The following is a 14811-nucleotide window of genomic DNA, read 5'->3' on the forward strand; positions in this document are numbered from 1 at the left end:
AAAAAATTACAGTATTCAAAGATAATATATAGAGAACTGTTTGATTATGTAAAAATCTCAACAATTATTTTATCCCACGTTTTTCTTTCATTTGCTTGTGCATGAGTTATCAAGAGATAACACAGTAACAAAATATTCAGTTCCCTACAAAATCCACAGCTGTTTCCGGTAGATGCCTGTGAGTTGACAGTAACTCATAGCAAACCTGTAGATTGCAGATCAGACGCTTACCTTTTCCTGCACTATCCACCCAATCTCCAACATCCTTGAGTTCATTGTTGCAGTTATGGTATCAATTCATTTCAGAGAGGGTTTTGTTTTTCTTTCAAGGATTGTGGATTGAAGTTAAGGGAAATCTTGAACAACTCTAATCTTTTCTCCTCCAGTCTATTGGTCCAATTATGACAATTTTTGCTCTCTTGATAATCAGATGTCGTATATATTGAAAGTTGTAGTTTCCAATCTTCTGCATGAAGTACTTTAAGCTTCCTTCACTTTCTGCAAGTCAAAATGTATCATCTGCATGACACAGGTTGCTAATGAGTCTTCCTCCAATCTTGATGCCACATTCTTCTTCCTATTGTCCAGCTTTAATGATTATTCGCTCAGTATGCAGACTAAACAGGTATAGAGAAAGGACACAATCATCAAACACAGCTTCCCTGATTTTAAAACACACATCATTCCCTTGTTTTCTGTTTAAAAGATTGCTACTTAGTCTTTGTACAGATTTAGCAGGAAATCAGGAGACATATTATATTGGGAAAGTGAGGGACCTCTCCATATTATTAAAGAGTAACGATGTCAGTTTAAGGTCTAAGGTGTGCCTGATTCCGGGCCTGACCTTATCCAATCACTTGCTATGCATCTGAGTGTTGGACTTTGATGAAGGATGACAGGAAAAGGACTAACGTCTTTTAATGTGGTCTCGGAGTAGAAAGCTTAAGATTCCATGGACTGCCAAAAAGCACAAACAGATACGGCTTAGAGAAGTGAGCAGCCAAGTACTCCTTGGAAGGCAAAGATTATAAAGCTTTGTCTTGAAACTTTGGCAATGTTGCGAGGAAAGGTTATTCCTTGGAGAGGGAGAACATGTGTGTAAAGGTGGAGAGGTAGTGAAACAGAGGAAGACCCTCAATCAGGTAGAGTGACATGGTGACTGTGACAATGGGCTTGAGTGTGTCAGAGTTTGAGAGCATGGCTTGAGATAAGACAGTGTTCAGATAGGCTGTTCAAAGGATCACTGTGACATTTACCAAACAGCACCTAACAACAACAGTCTGACCACAATGAAATGTTCTCAAATATTCATTTTTCTCAATGTTATCCATAATTTATAATAAACCACACAGTCAAACCTATACTTGGACCAGGAGGCAGTTGTCAGAACAAAGCAAGGAAACATTGCATGGTTCAAAATTAGGAAGGGTGTACGCCAAGAATGTGTCCTATCTCCATACCTATATGCAGAATAGATTATCTGAGAGGCTGGGCTGTATGAGGAGAAGTGTAGCATCAAGATTGGAGGAAGATTCAACAATCGGCGTTACGCAGATTACATAACCCTGCTTTCTGAAACTAAGGAGGACCTCAAGCGCTTGCTGCAGAGGGTCAAGGACTGCAGCCTTCAATAAGGATTGAGGCTCAATATCAAGAAGACAGATTCTCACCACTGGACCAATTGGCAGCATCATGTGGATGATGAAGAGATTGAGATTGCTCACAGCTTTAATTTGCTTGTCAATACTCTTGGCATCAGCAGACAGAAAATTAAAAGATAAATTGTGATGGAAAAGTCTGCTGTTATGGAGCTCTCCAAAATACTGAAAGCAATGGTGTCACTCTGGAGACTAAGGTGAACCTGGTACAAGCCATGGTCTTTGCAATCACTTGCTTTGCATCAGAGATCTAGACAATGACTAGGGAGGATAGAAGGAGAATTGATGCTTTTGAGCTGTGTCGTTGGAGAAGAGTATTGAATATACCATGAGCTGCTAAGAAAACTAACAGGTTCATCTTGGAGAGGGTTAAATTAACCAGGCTGCTCCTTGGAGGCAAGGATTGTGAAGCTTCTTCTGAGATACTTTGGACATGCTGCAAAGAGGGACCAGTCCTTGGAGAAGTACGTCATGTTTGGGAGGGTAGAGGGACGGCGCAGGAGAGGAAGACCCTCTAAGCAATGGATTGATTCGGTGACTGGGGTAATCGGGATGGGTGTATCAGATACACTGAGATTGGCACAGGACAAAGCAAGATTTAGGACTGTTGTACATAGGGTCGCTATGAGTTGCAGGTGACTCGATGGCACAGAACGACAACTATTTCAAAATACTTTCTTTATGTAGTCAATGCAACAATAGTAAACATATTTCTGGCATTCTCTTCTTTCAGCCAGGATCCATATGACATCAGCAAAGATATATCTTGTGCTACAGACTCTTTTGAATCCATCATGTACTTTTGGAAGTTCCCTATTAATGTACTGTTTCAGATGGTTTCTAACAGTTCTCAATGAGATTTTATTAGCATGTGATTTTAAAGATACTGCTTGATAATTCTGCACTCATTTGAATCACCTTTTGGAGTATAATGGGCATAACTATGGATCTCTTCTACCATATTGGTTAGGAAGCTGTCTTCCAGATTCCTTGGTATGGATTAATGAGTACATTCATCATTGTATGTGTTTGCTGAAACACCTATATTGGTATTCCATTAGTTCCAGTGGTCTTATTTCTTGGTAACACATTCGGTGAGCTTGGACTTCTACCTTCAGTGTCATTGGTTCTTGATCATATGCTACTTCCTGATCATATGTGGTTGTTGGGGGGTTTCAGAGACATTAAACTGCACAGGCTGAGACTGCCCGTTCTCCTCCCACGGAACAGCTGGTGGATTTGAACAGCATGGCTTTGAGACTGCAGTGCAGTGTCTTACAGGTAGGTCTCCAAAGCTCCCCAATCCTAGTTATTTATTGAAATAGTTTAGTGTCAATTCTTGTTACAGCGATTATATTCCTTCCACTTCTTTTGATTCTTCTTATATCATTCAAGATTTTGCTAGTAGAATTTATCAACATTGCAACTCAAGGCTTGAATTTGTTCTTCAGTTCTTTCAGCTTGATAAATATTCAACATTCTTCCCTTTCGAGTTTCAAACTCCAGCTCTTTGCACATTTTGTTACTATATCTTGCTTCTTGAGTTGATCTTTGAAATCTTTCATTCAGTTGTCTTATGTCATAATTTCTTCCCTTCATTTTGGTTCCTCTATATATTGAGGACCAATTTTCAGGGTTTCTTCTAGCATCTATTTTGGTTTTCTTTTTATCTTTTTAAGGACTTTTTATTTTCTTTATGGATGATGTCCTTCATGCTGTAACTCATCTGCTCTTTGGTCATTAGTATTCAATGCATTTAATTTAGGCTTGATATGATTTGTAAATTCAAGTGGGATAGGCTCAAGGCTGTACTTTGGCTCTCATGAACTTGTTCTGATTTTCTTTTGTTTCAGTATGAACTTGCACATGCATACTTGCTGGTCTGTTCTACAATTGACCCCAGCCTTGTCTATGCATGGTCATTACTTATGAGTTGTTTTATTAAAATCATAATCATTGGTTATACACAATTCTCTCATGTGATATTCAGCCTCATTTTTGTGACCAAGGCCATATTTTCCAAATACCAATTTTTCTTCCTCATTTTTACATTCTAGTTATCAATTATTAAAGGCATTTTGATGCATTGATAATACTCTAAATAATCTAAAAAATATGTCAAAAAGAAAATGCTACACATGGCTACATGGCATTCGTTGGGTATTTTATTGAGTATTTCAACTAAGGTGGGAAAGTAAGGGAAGCAGTCTGATAATCTTTGCCTTAGCTCCTGATCACCAGGAAGGGCGAAGCTCCATTTTCTAAGCTACCTTCTAGATCTGTAGTTGCCAAATGCAACATTGCCATTTTTAAAAATGTAAGTCTCTTCAAAATGATTGATGGCCTGGACTGTTCATCTCCGTCCCCCCATGACTAGTTGTATCTGGTAAAATATGCATGCACTCATGCACACACTCAAGCATTGGTGTCCTCAGAACTATTGTCTGATATATGGGAATCTCAAAGTTGTGGTTGCTAAGTACAACTCAGTGAATCTATGAACAACAACGTGGTCCTATCCTATGCCATCCATATCACCCTCAACACATCTGAGTGCACTGCCGCAGACACTGTATCTTGTTGAAGATTTTCCTCTCCTTCTTTGACTGTCCCTTTCCAAGGAGTAGCCTTTACTAACAATATGTCCAAAGTATATGACTCCAAGGATCATTCTGGTTGCAGTAATTATTTGGACAAAGATGATAACTATAACAATCAGAGTCACTCTGCACTTAGGCAGGAAAGTGATAAAGTTTGGGCAACATCTCCTAGGGATATTTGAGCCCCTCCTGTGCCTGCAAGATCTTAACATTTCTAGACTAGGCACAATACATCCTTGTAAAAGGAAATAAATATTGACCTGGCAGCAGCATAACAAATATAAAATCAAATCTATTACAGACTAATACATACAAAGCATTCCATAAACAGTGTTTTAGCTGAAGCATTATTCTCTTTCACTGATGAAGGGAACTTGAACTTTAAATCCCACCTTCAGATGTCACCCTTCAAAGTGATTCCTTCTTTAATTTCTGCTAAAAGTTCTCCTTTCTCAGGGGTCCACAACCCACAGTTTGTAATGGCTTCAATATATACATCACAGCCTGTCCTATATTATGGTTAATTATTTACAGTACTGGTCTCTTCCTAGAGATCATGATTCCTTGAGGCCAGACCCTTGACTACTTATTCACCTTTGTATCTCTAGGGGTCTAGTAGAGTACAGCATGTGATTAATAAATATCTGCTGATTTAAGCTGAATTGAGAGTTGACTAAAACAGAGCACACTGGACGACATGGCTTTCTTACACATACACATCTATTTTTTAATATTCTTAAATATCTACAATAATCTTATACTTTCACTGTCCTTTTTAGAAAACATGATTCCTTAAGTGTACTTAGCCTCAAACCACTTATAGAGACCTTCCACTGGGTTTCCCAGACTCTAAATCTCTACAAGGATATTGACCATCTTTCCCTCTTTCAGCAAGTAGGAGATTTTAACTTCTAACCTTTTGGTTAACAGTGTAACATGTATCACCACAGGTCACCAGAACTCCTTTAAATATACCTAAATTTCAGAGATAGATGTAAAATATTCTGAATAGGACCTCTTGGTGTTTACCTGCTGGCTGTTTGGTAGCTGGATACAGAGAAATCTTCTATCACAACATTTATACAGAAACTGGCCAGGGAGCACATAATGATGGCTTTTCACATCTCTCAGTCCCCTGATGCTCAGTATGACAGATGGGGAAAAGTAAATACGAGAATGAAGACATGGAGTACTTGGGGATATGCCATGAATAGGCACATCATGTGTTCCTATTTAGCTTACAGAAGAAAAAAAAAAGACATTTTTCGCTTTCAATCTGACGTCGAAAAACTATATATAAGATTTCTGAATGAAAAATCTATCTTTGTGTTAAAAAAAATTAAATATTACATACTGTATAGTAACTTATCTGTGTTTTTATGTCCAGTAAACTGTGTGCAAGTATTGTTGTTATGTGCCATGGAGACAATTAAGACTTATAGCGACCCTATGCACAACAGCTCTGAATCCTGCTGCATCCTGAGCTAATCTCATTATCTCTGATACACCTACCCTCATTACCCTAGTTATTGTGTCAATCCATCTCATCCGGGGTCTTCCTCTCCTCAGCTATCCCTCGATCCTTCCAAGCATGATGTCCTTTCTCCAAAGATTGGTCCCTCCTGACTACGAGCCTAAAGTCTGTGAGATCTAGTATTACCAAAGTCGGATTTCCACAAACGTTTCTAATCTAGGAAACAACCAGAAATATGAGGGAAATAAAATCCATGTGTACCACTGTTTAAAAAGAAAGAAATTTTTAAAAGTGCATCATGTAGCTTCTGCAATCTAAATTTTGTACAAACTCTCACACCGTCTAACCTTCAGGCTTGTTCTGGGAGTATAAAATATGCAGAATCTTACCAGGCCATGTTGCCATGGGCTGTGTTGTCAAGGTGACAGAGTAGCTCCAGGGTCTGCGTGGTGCTTGATGAATCATCAGGGGATTCATGACTGCCTGATTCCAATTCCTTCGGCATCCTCCACACAGCCGCACATGTCAGGACTTTACTGTCTGAAGCTAAGCAATAGAGGATAATGTCAACAGAGCATGGTACGCAGTCCACATTCGGTATACAGCACATCAACATTTACACAAAATCCATAAGCAGGGCACATCTGCTCTTTAAAATATTTAAAATTGCAAGCAGCAGAAAGAGAATAGAGAGAAAAGCACAGACCCAGAGTCAGTAAGCAGAACAAGGCACAGCTAGTAATTAGCATACATTTAACCCACTTTCCCCTTGTTTTAAAAATCATCATTCTGTTTCATAAGAAAATTTAATTTCCTCAAAATCAATTTTCTTCCGTTCTTCTTCAATAGTTCTTCAAAAAAGAACGCAAAACGAAGGGTTGGAGATGTAATCACTCAGCATGTAGCTCCAGTCTTTCTAAGATTGACATTAAGTAGATTTTTTTTCTTTATTGCTTTATTAGATCATCTTAAACAGACATGAAGAACACTGATAAATATTCCCCACAGAATACTGTCATTACTATTCTTCTACCTCAGTTTACCCACAGTGATTATATCTGGGAAACAGATGATAAAACCGCTCTGAGGAGCCATAAGCTGAGGTGAAAATGTGCTTCACTGGCTCCCTCCACCCTGACACACCAGGAAGAGGATGGCCCAGTGTCAGAGGTTGTCAACACCCATTCTCTTAACCACCAAGTCAAAAATATGTCTTTCCCTAGAACAAAGTTCATGCAGAGTTCATGTCTCTGGTGTTGGCTGCTCTGTATCCTAACTCTCTCAGAAAGTCCTGGCATTCTTTATTTTTAAAATGATCTTGGAGCATCTTGAAAAACTACTGCATACATAAAGACTCTAAAGTCATATGAGAAAGCTTGGAGTCACTTGCTTTCAAAGAATGTGTCAGGCTTGTGACTCTCTAGAGAAAATGCATAATAAAACAATTTTTTTAAAAAGTGATGTAATACTATGTGACAAAAATGTAATGATAAACTAAAGATAAATATTCTGAACATTGCTTTCATTCTATGCTAAATTATGTATGTTCTAAGTGCCATTCTCTTCACAGATGGTGCTTAATAAGTGACGCAAAAACAATAAACAGATTTCAATATTGTCGTTAATTGTGTATAATAGACAGAATATAAAAATATTGTAATAAGAAAAAAAATCTCCATGAGCTGTATTTCCTATATAATAACTAAGGGGGAGGAGTGAGAAGCATTATAAAAGGGAGAAGGAACCATATGAAATTTTAACAATTTACTATTTACCATCAGGTACAATGATTCTTCAACCTGAATACTAACCAACAAAACAATACACAGTTGAACACTGTATTGATATTATTCTTATTACTCATAATCAAATAAATCATCAATTGAAAGATCAAGATTTCAGCCAAGATTTTCTGATGTCAAATGCAGTGTGTATGTATATATGTATGTACATGTACATAAATATACACACATATATGTACATATATATGCATACATATATACATATATATGTGTGTGTGTGTGTATATATAGTGTTACTGTCCTATTCCACGTCATCTCATAATCCTTGACACACTCAAGCCCACTGTCGAAGTCACTGTGTCGATCACCTGGTTGAACATCTTCCTTTGGTCGCTGGCTCTCCACTTTTCCAAGCATGAGGTCCCTCTCCAATGATAATTTCTAACAACATGGCCAAAGTATCAGAGATGAAGCTTTATCACCCTTGCCTCCAAAAAGTCCTCTAGCTGCACCTTCTCCAAGACATACCTGTTTGTTCTTTTACAGTCCACAGGATCTCTAGCATTCTTCTCCAATACTACAGTTCAAAGGCATCAATTTTTCTTTTATCATCCTTATTCATTGTCCAGTTCTCAGATACACGTCAAGTGATTGAAAAGACTAAGGGCTGAACCAGGTACACCTTAGATATCAAACTGACATCATTAGTCCTCAGTAATTTGGAGAGGTTCTTGAGAGTTGCTTTCCCAGTGCAATGTATCTCGTGATCTCCTGACTGCTAGTACCAAGTGTACTGACTGTGGATCCAAAAAAGTAAGATGAAGTCGATGACACCTTCAGTCCTTTCTCCATCCATCATCATGTTGCCTGTTGGTCCAATATTTTTGTTTTCTTGATGTGGAGATGCATTCCAGATAGTTATACATATAGTAGCTATATGCCATCAAGTCAATAACAACTCATAGCAACCCTATGAACCTTGCCCTAAGCTGTGCCAGCCTCATGATCTTTATTGTGCTTGAGCCCATTGGCACACTGTGTCCATATGCGTACATATATAACATAAATACATATATATAAAGCCAAACCCACTGTCACTGAGTCAATTCCAACTCAAACTGACCATGTAGAACAGTATGTGACCATCACATAAGGTTTTCTAGGCTACAATCTTTACGAAAGCAGATTGTCACAATTTTGTCCCACAGAGCAGTTGGTGGGTTGGAACTGCTGAACATTATGTTACCAGCTGACACTTTAACCACTGGATCACCAAAGCTCCTCATGCATATGTAACATAAAACAAACGAACCCACGTCCCCAAGTTGATTCTAACTGATAGCAACCATGTAGGGCAAGGCTGTAATCGCTGCAGATGCAGACTGCCACCTCAATTTCCTGCAGAGCAGCTGGTGGGTTCAAACCTCCAACCTTTCAGTTAGCAGGCAAGCACTGAACCACTGCAGTGCTCCCTACTATATATTATGCACATATTTTTATAAGGGATCTCCAGTAGCATGGTCTCCAGTGGAAGTTGCATTGCTGATCTGAAGGCTGCACTATACCTTGCTGGTACTTTGAATCTACCAGCTGATCAAAGGGAGAGAAAGAAGGGCCATCAACAAGCTAATTCCCTTCAAAGTCTATAGCACTTATTAGGCTTAAATGACTTGGCTGGACATTGAAGTTTCCAGTAGATACTGTTCACTATGAGCATAACATGTATAAGTCCTTCAACTGGAACAGTACAGAAAATAATGAAGGGACTGACTTCTAAGAAAACACCGTTAATCAAACACACACATTTTTAGAGTTTTCCTTCCCTTCTGTAACCATTATAAATGTAACAGTCAAAATTTTCTGGTTCTGTTTTCTTCTTAAAGACATAAACCCACAAGACAGGAAGAATACTAATGGAACAATGGAAAGTGGAAAGAAGGAACCACTGGCAAATTGCTTTGGATAAATTGCAAATTGAATCCTATGCCAGCAATGGGGAAAGCTGAGGACAAACTTAATTTATATTTCCCATAAATGTCAGGAATGGGTGATATTATATTGCCTCTAGAAGAAAGCATACATGGAAGAAGAGGCTGACTAAAATTTTAAAAAGATATTCCAAAAGTAGTTATAAAAATGGCCTCAATTACAAGTATTAGAAAGAAAAAGAACACCACTACAGATCATAAAAACATTTAAAATATCATACCAGAATGTTATAAACACTTTATCGATGTTTAAAAGTTCAATTAAACTGTTACATTTCCAGAAAAAGCAAATATTAACTGATTTTAGAAAATATAAAAGTTAACGGTAGAACAATATTAACTAAATAACTTTACTCTTAACTTGACATTTTCTACAAATAAACCACTAGGTCCACATGATTGCCCAAATAAATTGCGTCAACCATTTAAAAAAATGTAAAACACCAATTTCACATAAACTCTTCTAGATGAGAAAAACAAAATAGGAAAATATTTTTCCTGAGACTAAAACCTGAAAAGATTATATAAGAAAAGAAATTACAAGTCATTCTTTCTCATGAATATACTCATGACTCATTGAGACTGAGCTGGAACCAATTCACAGCTGACCCTTCTCCAGGTTTCCAAGGTTATAAATCATGTGAAAGGAGATTGTCTATCTTTCTCCCAACAAGTCTTCGGTGAATTTGAACCACAGTGCTTTTTGGGCTACCAATGCAATTCTCTACAGACTATGCCACTAAAAGTCTTCAAGAACAGAGATATAAAAATTCTAAACAAAATAACAGCAAATCTAATTTAGACATACAGTAAAAAAACCCAATACATCATAAGCCAATTATTTCTATTTCAAGCATATAAAGGTATTTAACATTTGAAAAATCAGTAAATATCAAGTGGCCATTGTTTTAAAATCGTAATGGGCAAACTGCATCTAAAGCCCTAAACTTCTATCTAGAAGTGGAAATGAATTCTATACCCAAAAGAGTCATAAAGAAAGTAAAACAAAACTAGATGATTTACACTATCAGATATCAATTTCATTTCAGAATGTTGTTGTTTTTGTTATGTGCCATCAAGTCCCCTGTGCTTCATAGCGACCCTATGTACAACAGCCCTAAACCCTGCAATATCTCTTGCCAATCTTATTGTTTCTGACACACCCACTCCCATTACCTCAGTCACTGAATCAATCCATCTCATTGAGGGTCTTCCTTTCTTGTACTGTCCTTCACCCTCTCCAAGAACTGATCCCTCCTTGCAACATGTGCAAAGCATGTCAGACGAAACTTCAGAATCCTTGCCTTTAAGGAGCAGCCTTGTCTCACCCTCTCTAAGACGAACCTGTTCTCCCAGCAGTCCATGTTATATTCAACACTATTCTCCAGCACCACAGCTCAAAGGCATCAATTCTCCTATCATTCTTAGTCATTGTACAGCTTTCTGATGCATATCAAGTAATTGCAAAGTCTCCAGACTGACATCGTTGTTCAGGAGAGATCTCTGACAGCACACTTTCCCAATGCAATTCATCATTTCATTTCCTGGCTGCTGGTATCAAGAATGTTGATTGTGGAGCCAAGTAAACTGAAGCTGTTTACAATCTCAATCTCTTCATCATCTATTATGATGCTGCCAATTGGCTCAATGGTGAGAATCTTTGTTTTCTTGATGTTGAGCTTCAATCCATATTGAAAGCTGCAGTCCTTGACCTTCTGCAACAAGCACTTCAGATCCTCCTCTGCTTCAGCAAGCAGGTGTATGTATATCCTCTGCATAATGCCTATTATTGATGAGTCTTCCTCAAATCTTGATGTCATACCTCTCATAGAGCTCAGCCTCCTACATAATCTGTTCTGCATATAGATTGTAAAGGTATGGGGATAGGACATATCCTCGGTGTACACCCTTCCCAATTTTGAACCATGCGGTGTTTCCTTGCTGTTCTGATGACTGCCTCCTGGTCCAAGCATAGGTTTCATATAAGCACAATCAAGTGTACTGGGATTCACATTCTTTTCAGAGTCAGCCACAGTTTGTTGTGATATAGATAAATAAATAATGGCAAGAAGCTGAGCTGCAATCCTGAAGGCGTGCAGTTCAAGGCCAACAGCTGCTCTGTGGGAGAAGGATGGGCAATCTCCTCCTGTGTGATTAACTGCCTCTGAAAACCCACTGGAGGATCAGCCATGAGTTGGTTCCACCATCATGATGATGGTACACAAAAACAATAACAGAGACAAGGGAGGCCAAAAAGTAGACTCTTACAAAAATGGTCACCTGTGATTTCTGGCAAGATGGCAGAGAGTAGCTCAGAACCTCTATAATTAAAACACCAGAAACCAAAACCAAGAAATAAGAATGGTAATTTTGTAATCTTTAGCTGCAAAAGAAATAATCAAGAAGTGAAAAGATGGTGTAAAATAGGCATAGATGAATGGAAATTAATAATATGGGTTACAGTATATATGAATGACTGTACAGAACACAATGTATATGCATGAAACACAATGTAAATGAATTATTGTATGAAAACCAATTAAAAGTATAAAAAAAGACAATATTATTAAAACTAATTATGGGAGCTGAAAGGCATCAATTCTTCGTTTTTCTTTTTTTTTCGCTGTCCAGTTCTCAAATGCAAAGTACGTGACTGAAAAGATCACGGCCTGAAGCAGGCACACTTTGTCTTCAAAATCATGTGCTGCTGAGCTGTTGTTAAGTGTCCTGGAGTTGACTACATAGCAACCCTATGAACAACAGATCAGAGCCTTGCCCTATCCTGCGCATTCTCACCACCTCTGCTGTGCTCAAGTCCATTGTTACAGTCTCTGTGTCAATTCATCTTATTGAAAATCTTCCCCTCTTTCTCTGATCCTCTACCTTTCCCAGCCTGCTTTTTCCAAGAACTGTCCCCTCTGACAGCATGCTCAAAGTATGTGAGCTGACACTTCACTATCCTTGTCTCTTAGGAGGACTGTGGTTAGACTTCCTCCAAGACAGACTTGTTTATTCTTTTGGTATAGCAGTCCTTTAAGACAGAGGTAGAAATGCCCCACGGGGTATTGGTTTTTGTAAAGATTTGCAGCTCTGGAAGCATCACCGGGCAGTTTTTCTTCTTCCTTCATAAACAGCTCCTGTGAGCTGGCATCCGTTATCCTGAATTGTTCATAGTGTCATTATGAGTCCTAGCTGACATGACAGCACCTAACAACAACTATTTGATTTGGTTATCTAGTGCTGCTATAACATAGATATCACAAACTAATGACTTTAACAAATAGACATTTATCCTGTTACAATTTAGGAGGCTAGAAGTTCCAGTTAGTGTGCCAACTCCATGGGGAGACCCTCTCTACAAGCTGAGGAAGGATGTCCCTGTTTCCTTGAGCATCTGTAGCCTGAGAATCCTTTGGATATCCTCCCCATGTGTCTTGGCTTCCCCGTGATACTGTGTGTCTTGGCATCAAGGAGTTTCTTGTATAGAAATTCAAATAAAAAATGGATGCATGTTACTCCTGTAAATTCGTTCTTGGTGGTACTGAGAACACTGTCCTCCCTCACTTTCTTTTTTTATTTATTGTTAAATAAAAGGTGTTACAGGCCACACTCAAAGGAAACAAGGTTTTGATGAGATGAAGAGGTGTTGCATTCCACCTTGAAGAGTCGCATAACTATCTGATTTGACAATGCATGTAGGATCATTACACAGTGTTCACGTTAGAGCATACATTTATTTTAGGGGACATGCTTGTCCTCCATGGTACTACTCCAGCATACTTCCAATTAACTATTCACATCTGCAAAGACCCTACTCCCAAATACAGTCACAATCACAGATACTAGGAATAAGGAGTTTAACACACCTTTTTAAAAAATAAAATTCAAGTCTAGTATCTACAATGATCCACTGGAGCCTTTCTGTTTCCCATGTCTTTGGATTCTGTAAAATCAAAGTCAAAGGTTTGGTTCCCAAAACGGTTCCAGAAGACACAACAATGATGTCATGAAATAATAAACTACAGGTACTCTCTGGTTCGTTTTATCAAAAAAACTCCAGGCAAGAGAAGCCACTATATGGCAGGAAAAATGGCCCTGATCAGAACGGTGCAGCAAGGCTGATATTGTATGACTGGAAATAATGTACACATCTATCTCTTTTCTTTTCTTTAATTTTTTTTTTGTGTGTGTGTGCGTGTACCGTCAAATCAGATCTGGCTGGTACCGGATGATATTGCACCTCCTTCTCTGGGAGAGCGTCTGGTGGATTCGAACCGTGTTCCTCTGGGATTGCAGTGCAGCTTCTTGCCACTAGGCCACCAGAGCTCCCACATCTATCTCTTTGTATTCTTTTGTGCAATAAAGCAGCGACCAGGGCCTCAAAACCATATAGTTGGCAGCAGTTCAGAACCTTCCGAAATAAAGGTATGGGGCAGCTCAGCAGAATGTCAGTGATAGGTGAGGGAGACACCACACTAGGAAGAGGTGCTAAAAGGTGAAGGAGGCAGAATCCAGAATGGACAACTAAGCAAACAGCCAAAGAGAACCAGATGTGGTCCTACAACAATGGAGGCGACAGTCAGCCTGCTAGTTTCCCTCTCCTGAATCTCTGGTCTCGACTACTGGCTCACTAGTGGAGTTGTTCTCCAAACACATATAGAAAAGCAGATCTGTGTGGCATGAAGAGGGTTGCGCTCTGGTAGCCATGGATATAAACCACTTAGTCCTCCCTTCAGAAAAGAACCTATTGGTCAGGGTTAGCTAACAACCTCTAGTACCTTCATGATTTAAGAAGGCTGGGAAGCTTTCAACAGAACATAGCAGAGCTACTAAGAGTTGGACATGTCTGTCTGTTCTGGGACTTCACTATAGAGCAGTATGTGCTTCAGAACTCCTCGCCATCTGGGACCTGGCCATATCCTCACTCTGTTTTAAGCACTTATCCATTCACAGGTGTCAGATCTGCATCACAGTCTCAAAGCTTTTCTTGTTCAATCCTGCTTCTCCTCCTTCTGTCTTTCATAAGCATTGCCTTCTAATAAGCCTACTGCATTCTCAGCTATGAGTCAGTGTCTGCTTCACCGCCTCAAAGAGTTAAGGGGAAATAAATTACCATTTAGTGACTTCTGAAATGTGCCAGAGAGTCATTGTTTCAAAGAGGATGAAAAGCATGTGGAGGAGACATGGGTCTACTTGCAGTTTGGAACCAAGCCCAGATGAACTCCGTGTAGATTAGCCAATCCCCAGTCAACCCACATATAGATAAAAGAGAAATTAATACTTCTAACATGCAACTGAGCCTTTGTAGTCATTTGTTATGTAGAATAGGTGGATTTTAAAAAATCATAT

General features: G+C 38.8%; 1 protein-coding gene across 1 annotated transcript in view; it reads right to left on the bottom strand.

Annotated features, from left to right (window-relative positions):
• TSSC1 (tumor suppressing subtransferable candidate 1) overlaps positions 1-14811 on the bottom strand; it is a 269381-nt gene that overhangs the window by 103139 nt on the left and 151431 nt on the right. The window contains exon 4 of the mRNA XM_006882920.1: positions 6122-6278. Within this exon, the coding sequence (XP_006882982.1) occupies positions 6122-6278 (157 nt within the window). The remainder of the gene's footprint in view (positions 1-6121; positions 6279-14811) is intronic.

Source organism: Elephantulus edwardii, unplaced genomic scaffold (genome assembly GCF_000299155.1).
Source record: "Elephantulus edwardii isolate Elephantulus edwardi_28Jun2011 unplaced genomic scaffold, EleEdw1.0 scaffold00025, whole genome shotgun sequence".
Classification (NCBI taxonomy): Eukaryota; Metazoa; Chordata; class Mammalia; order Macroscelidea; family Macroscelididae; genus Elephantulus; species Elephantulus edwardii.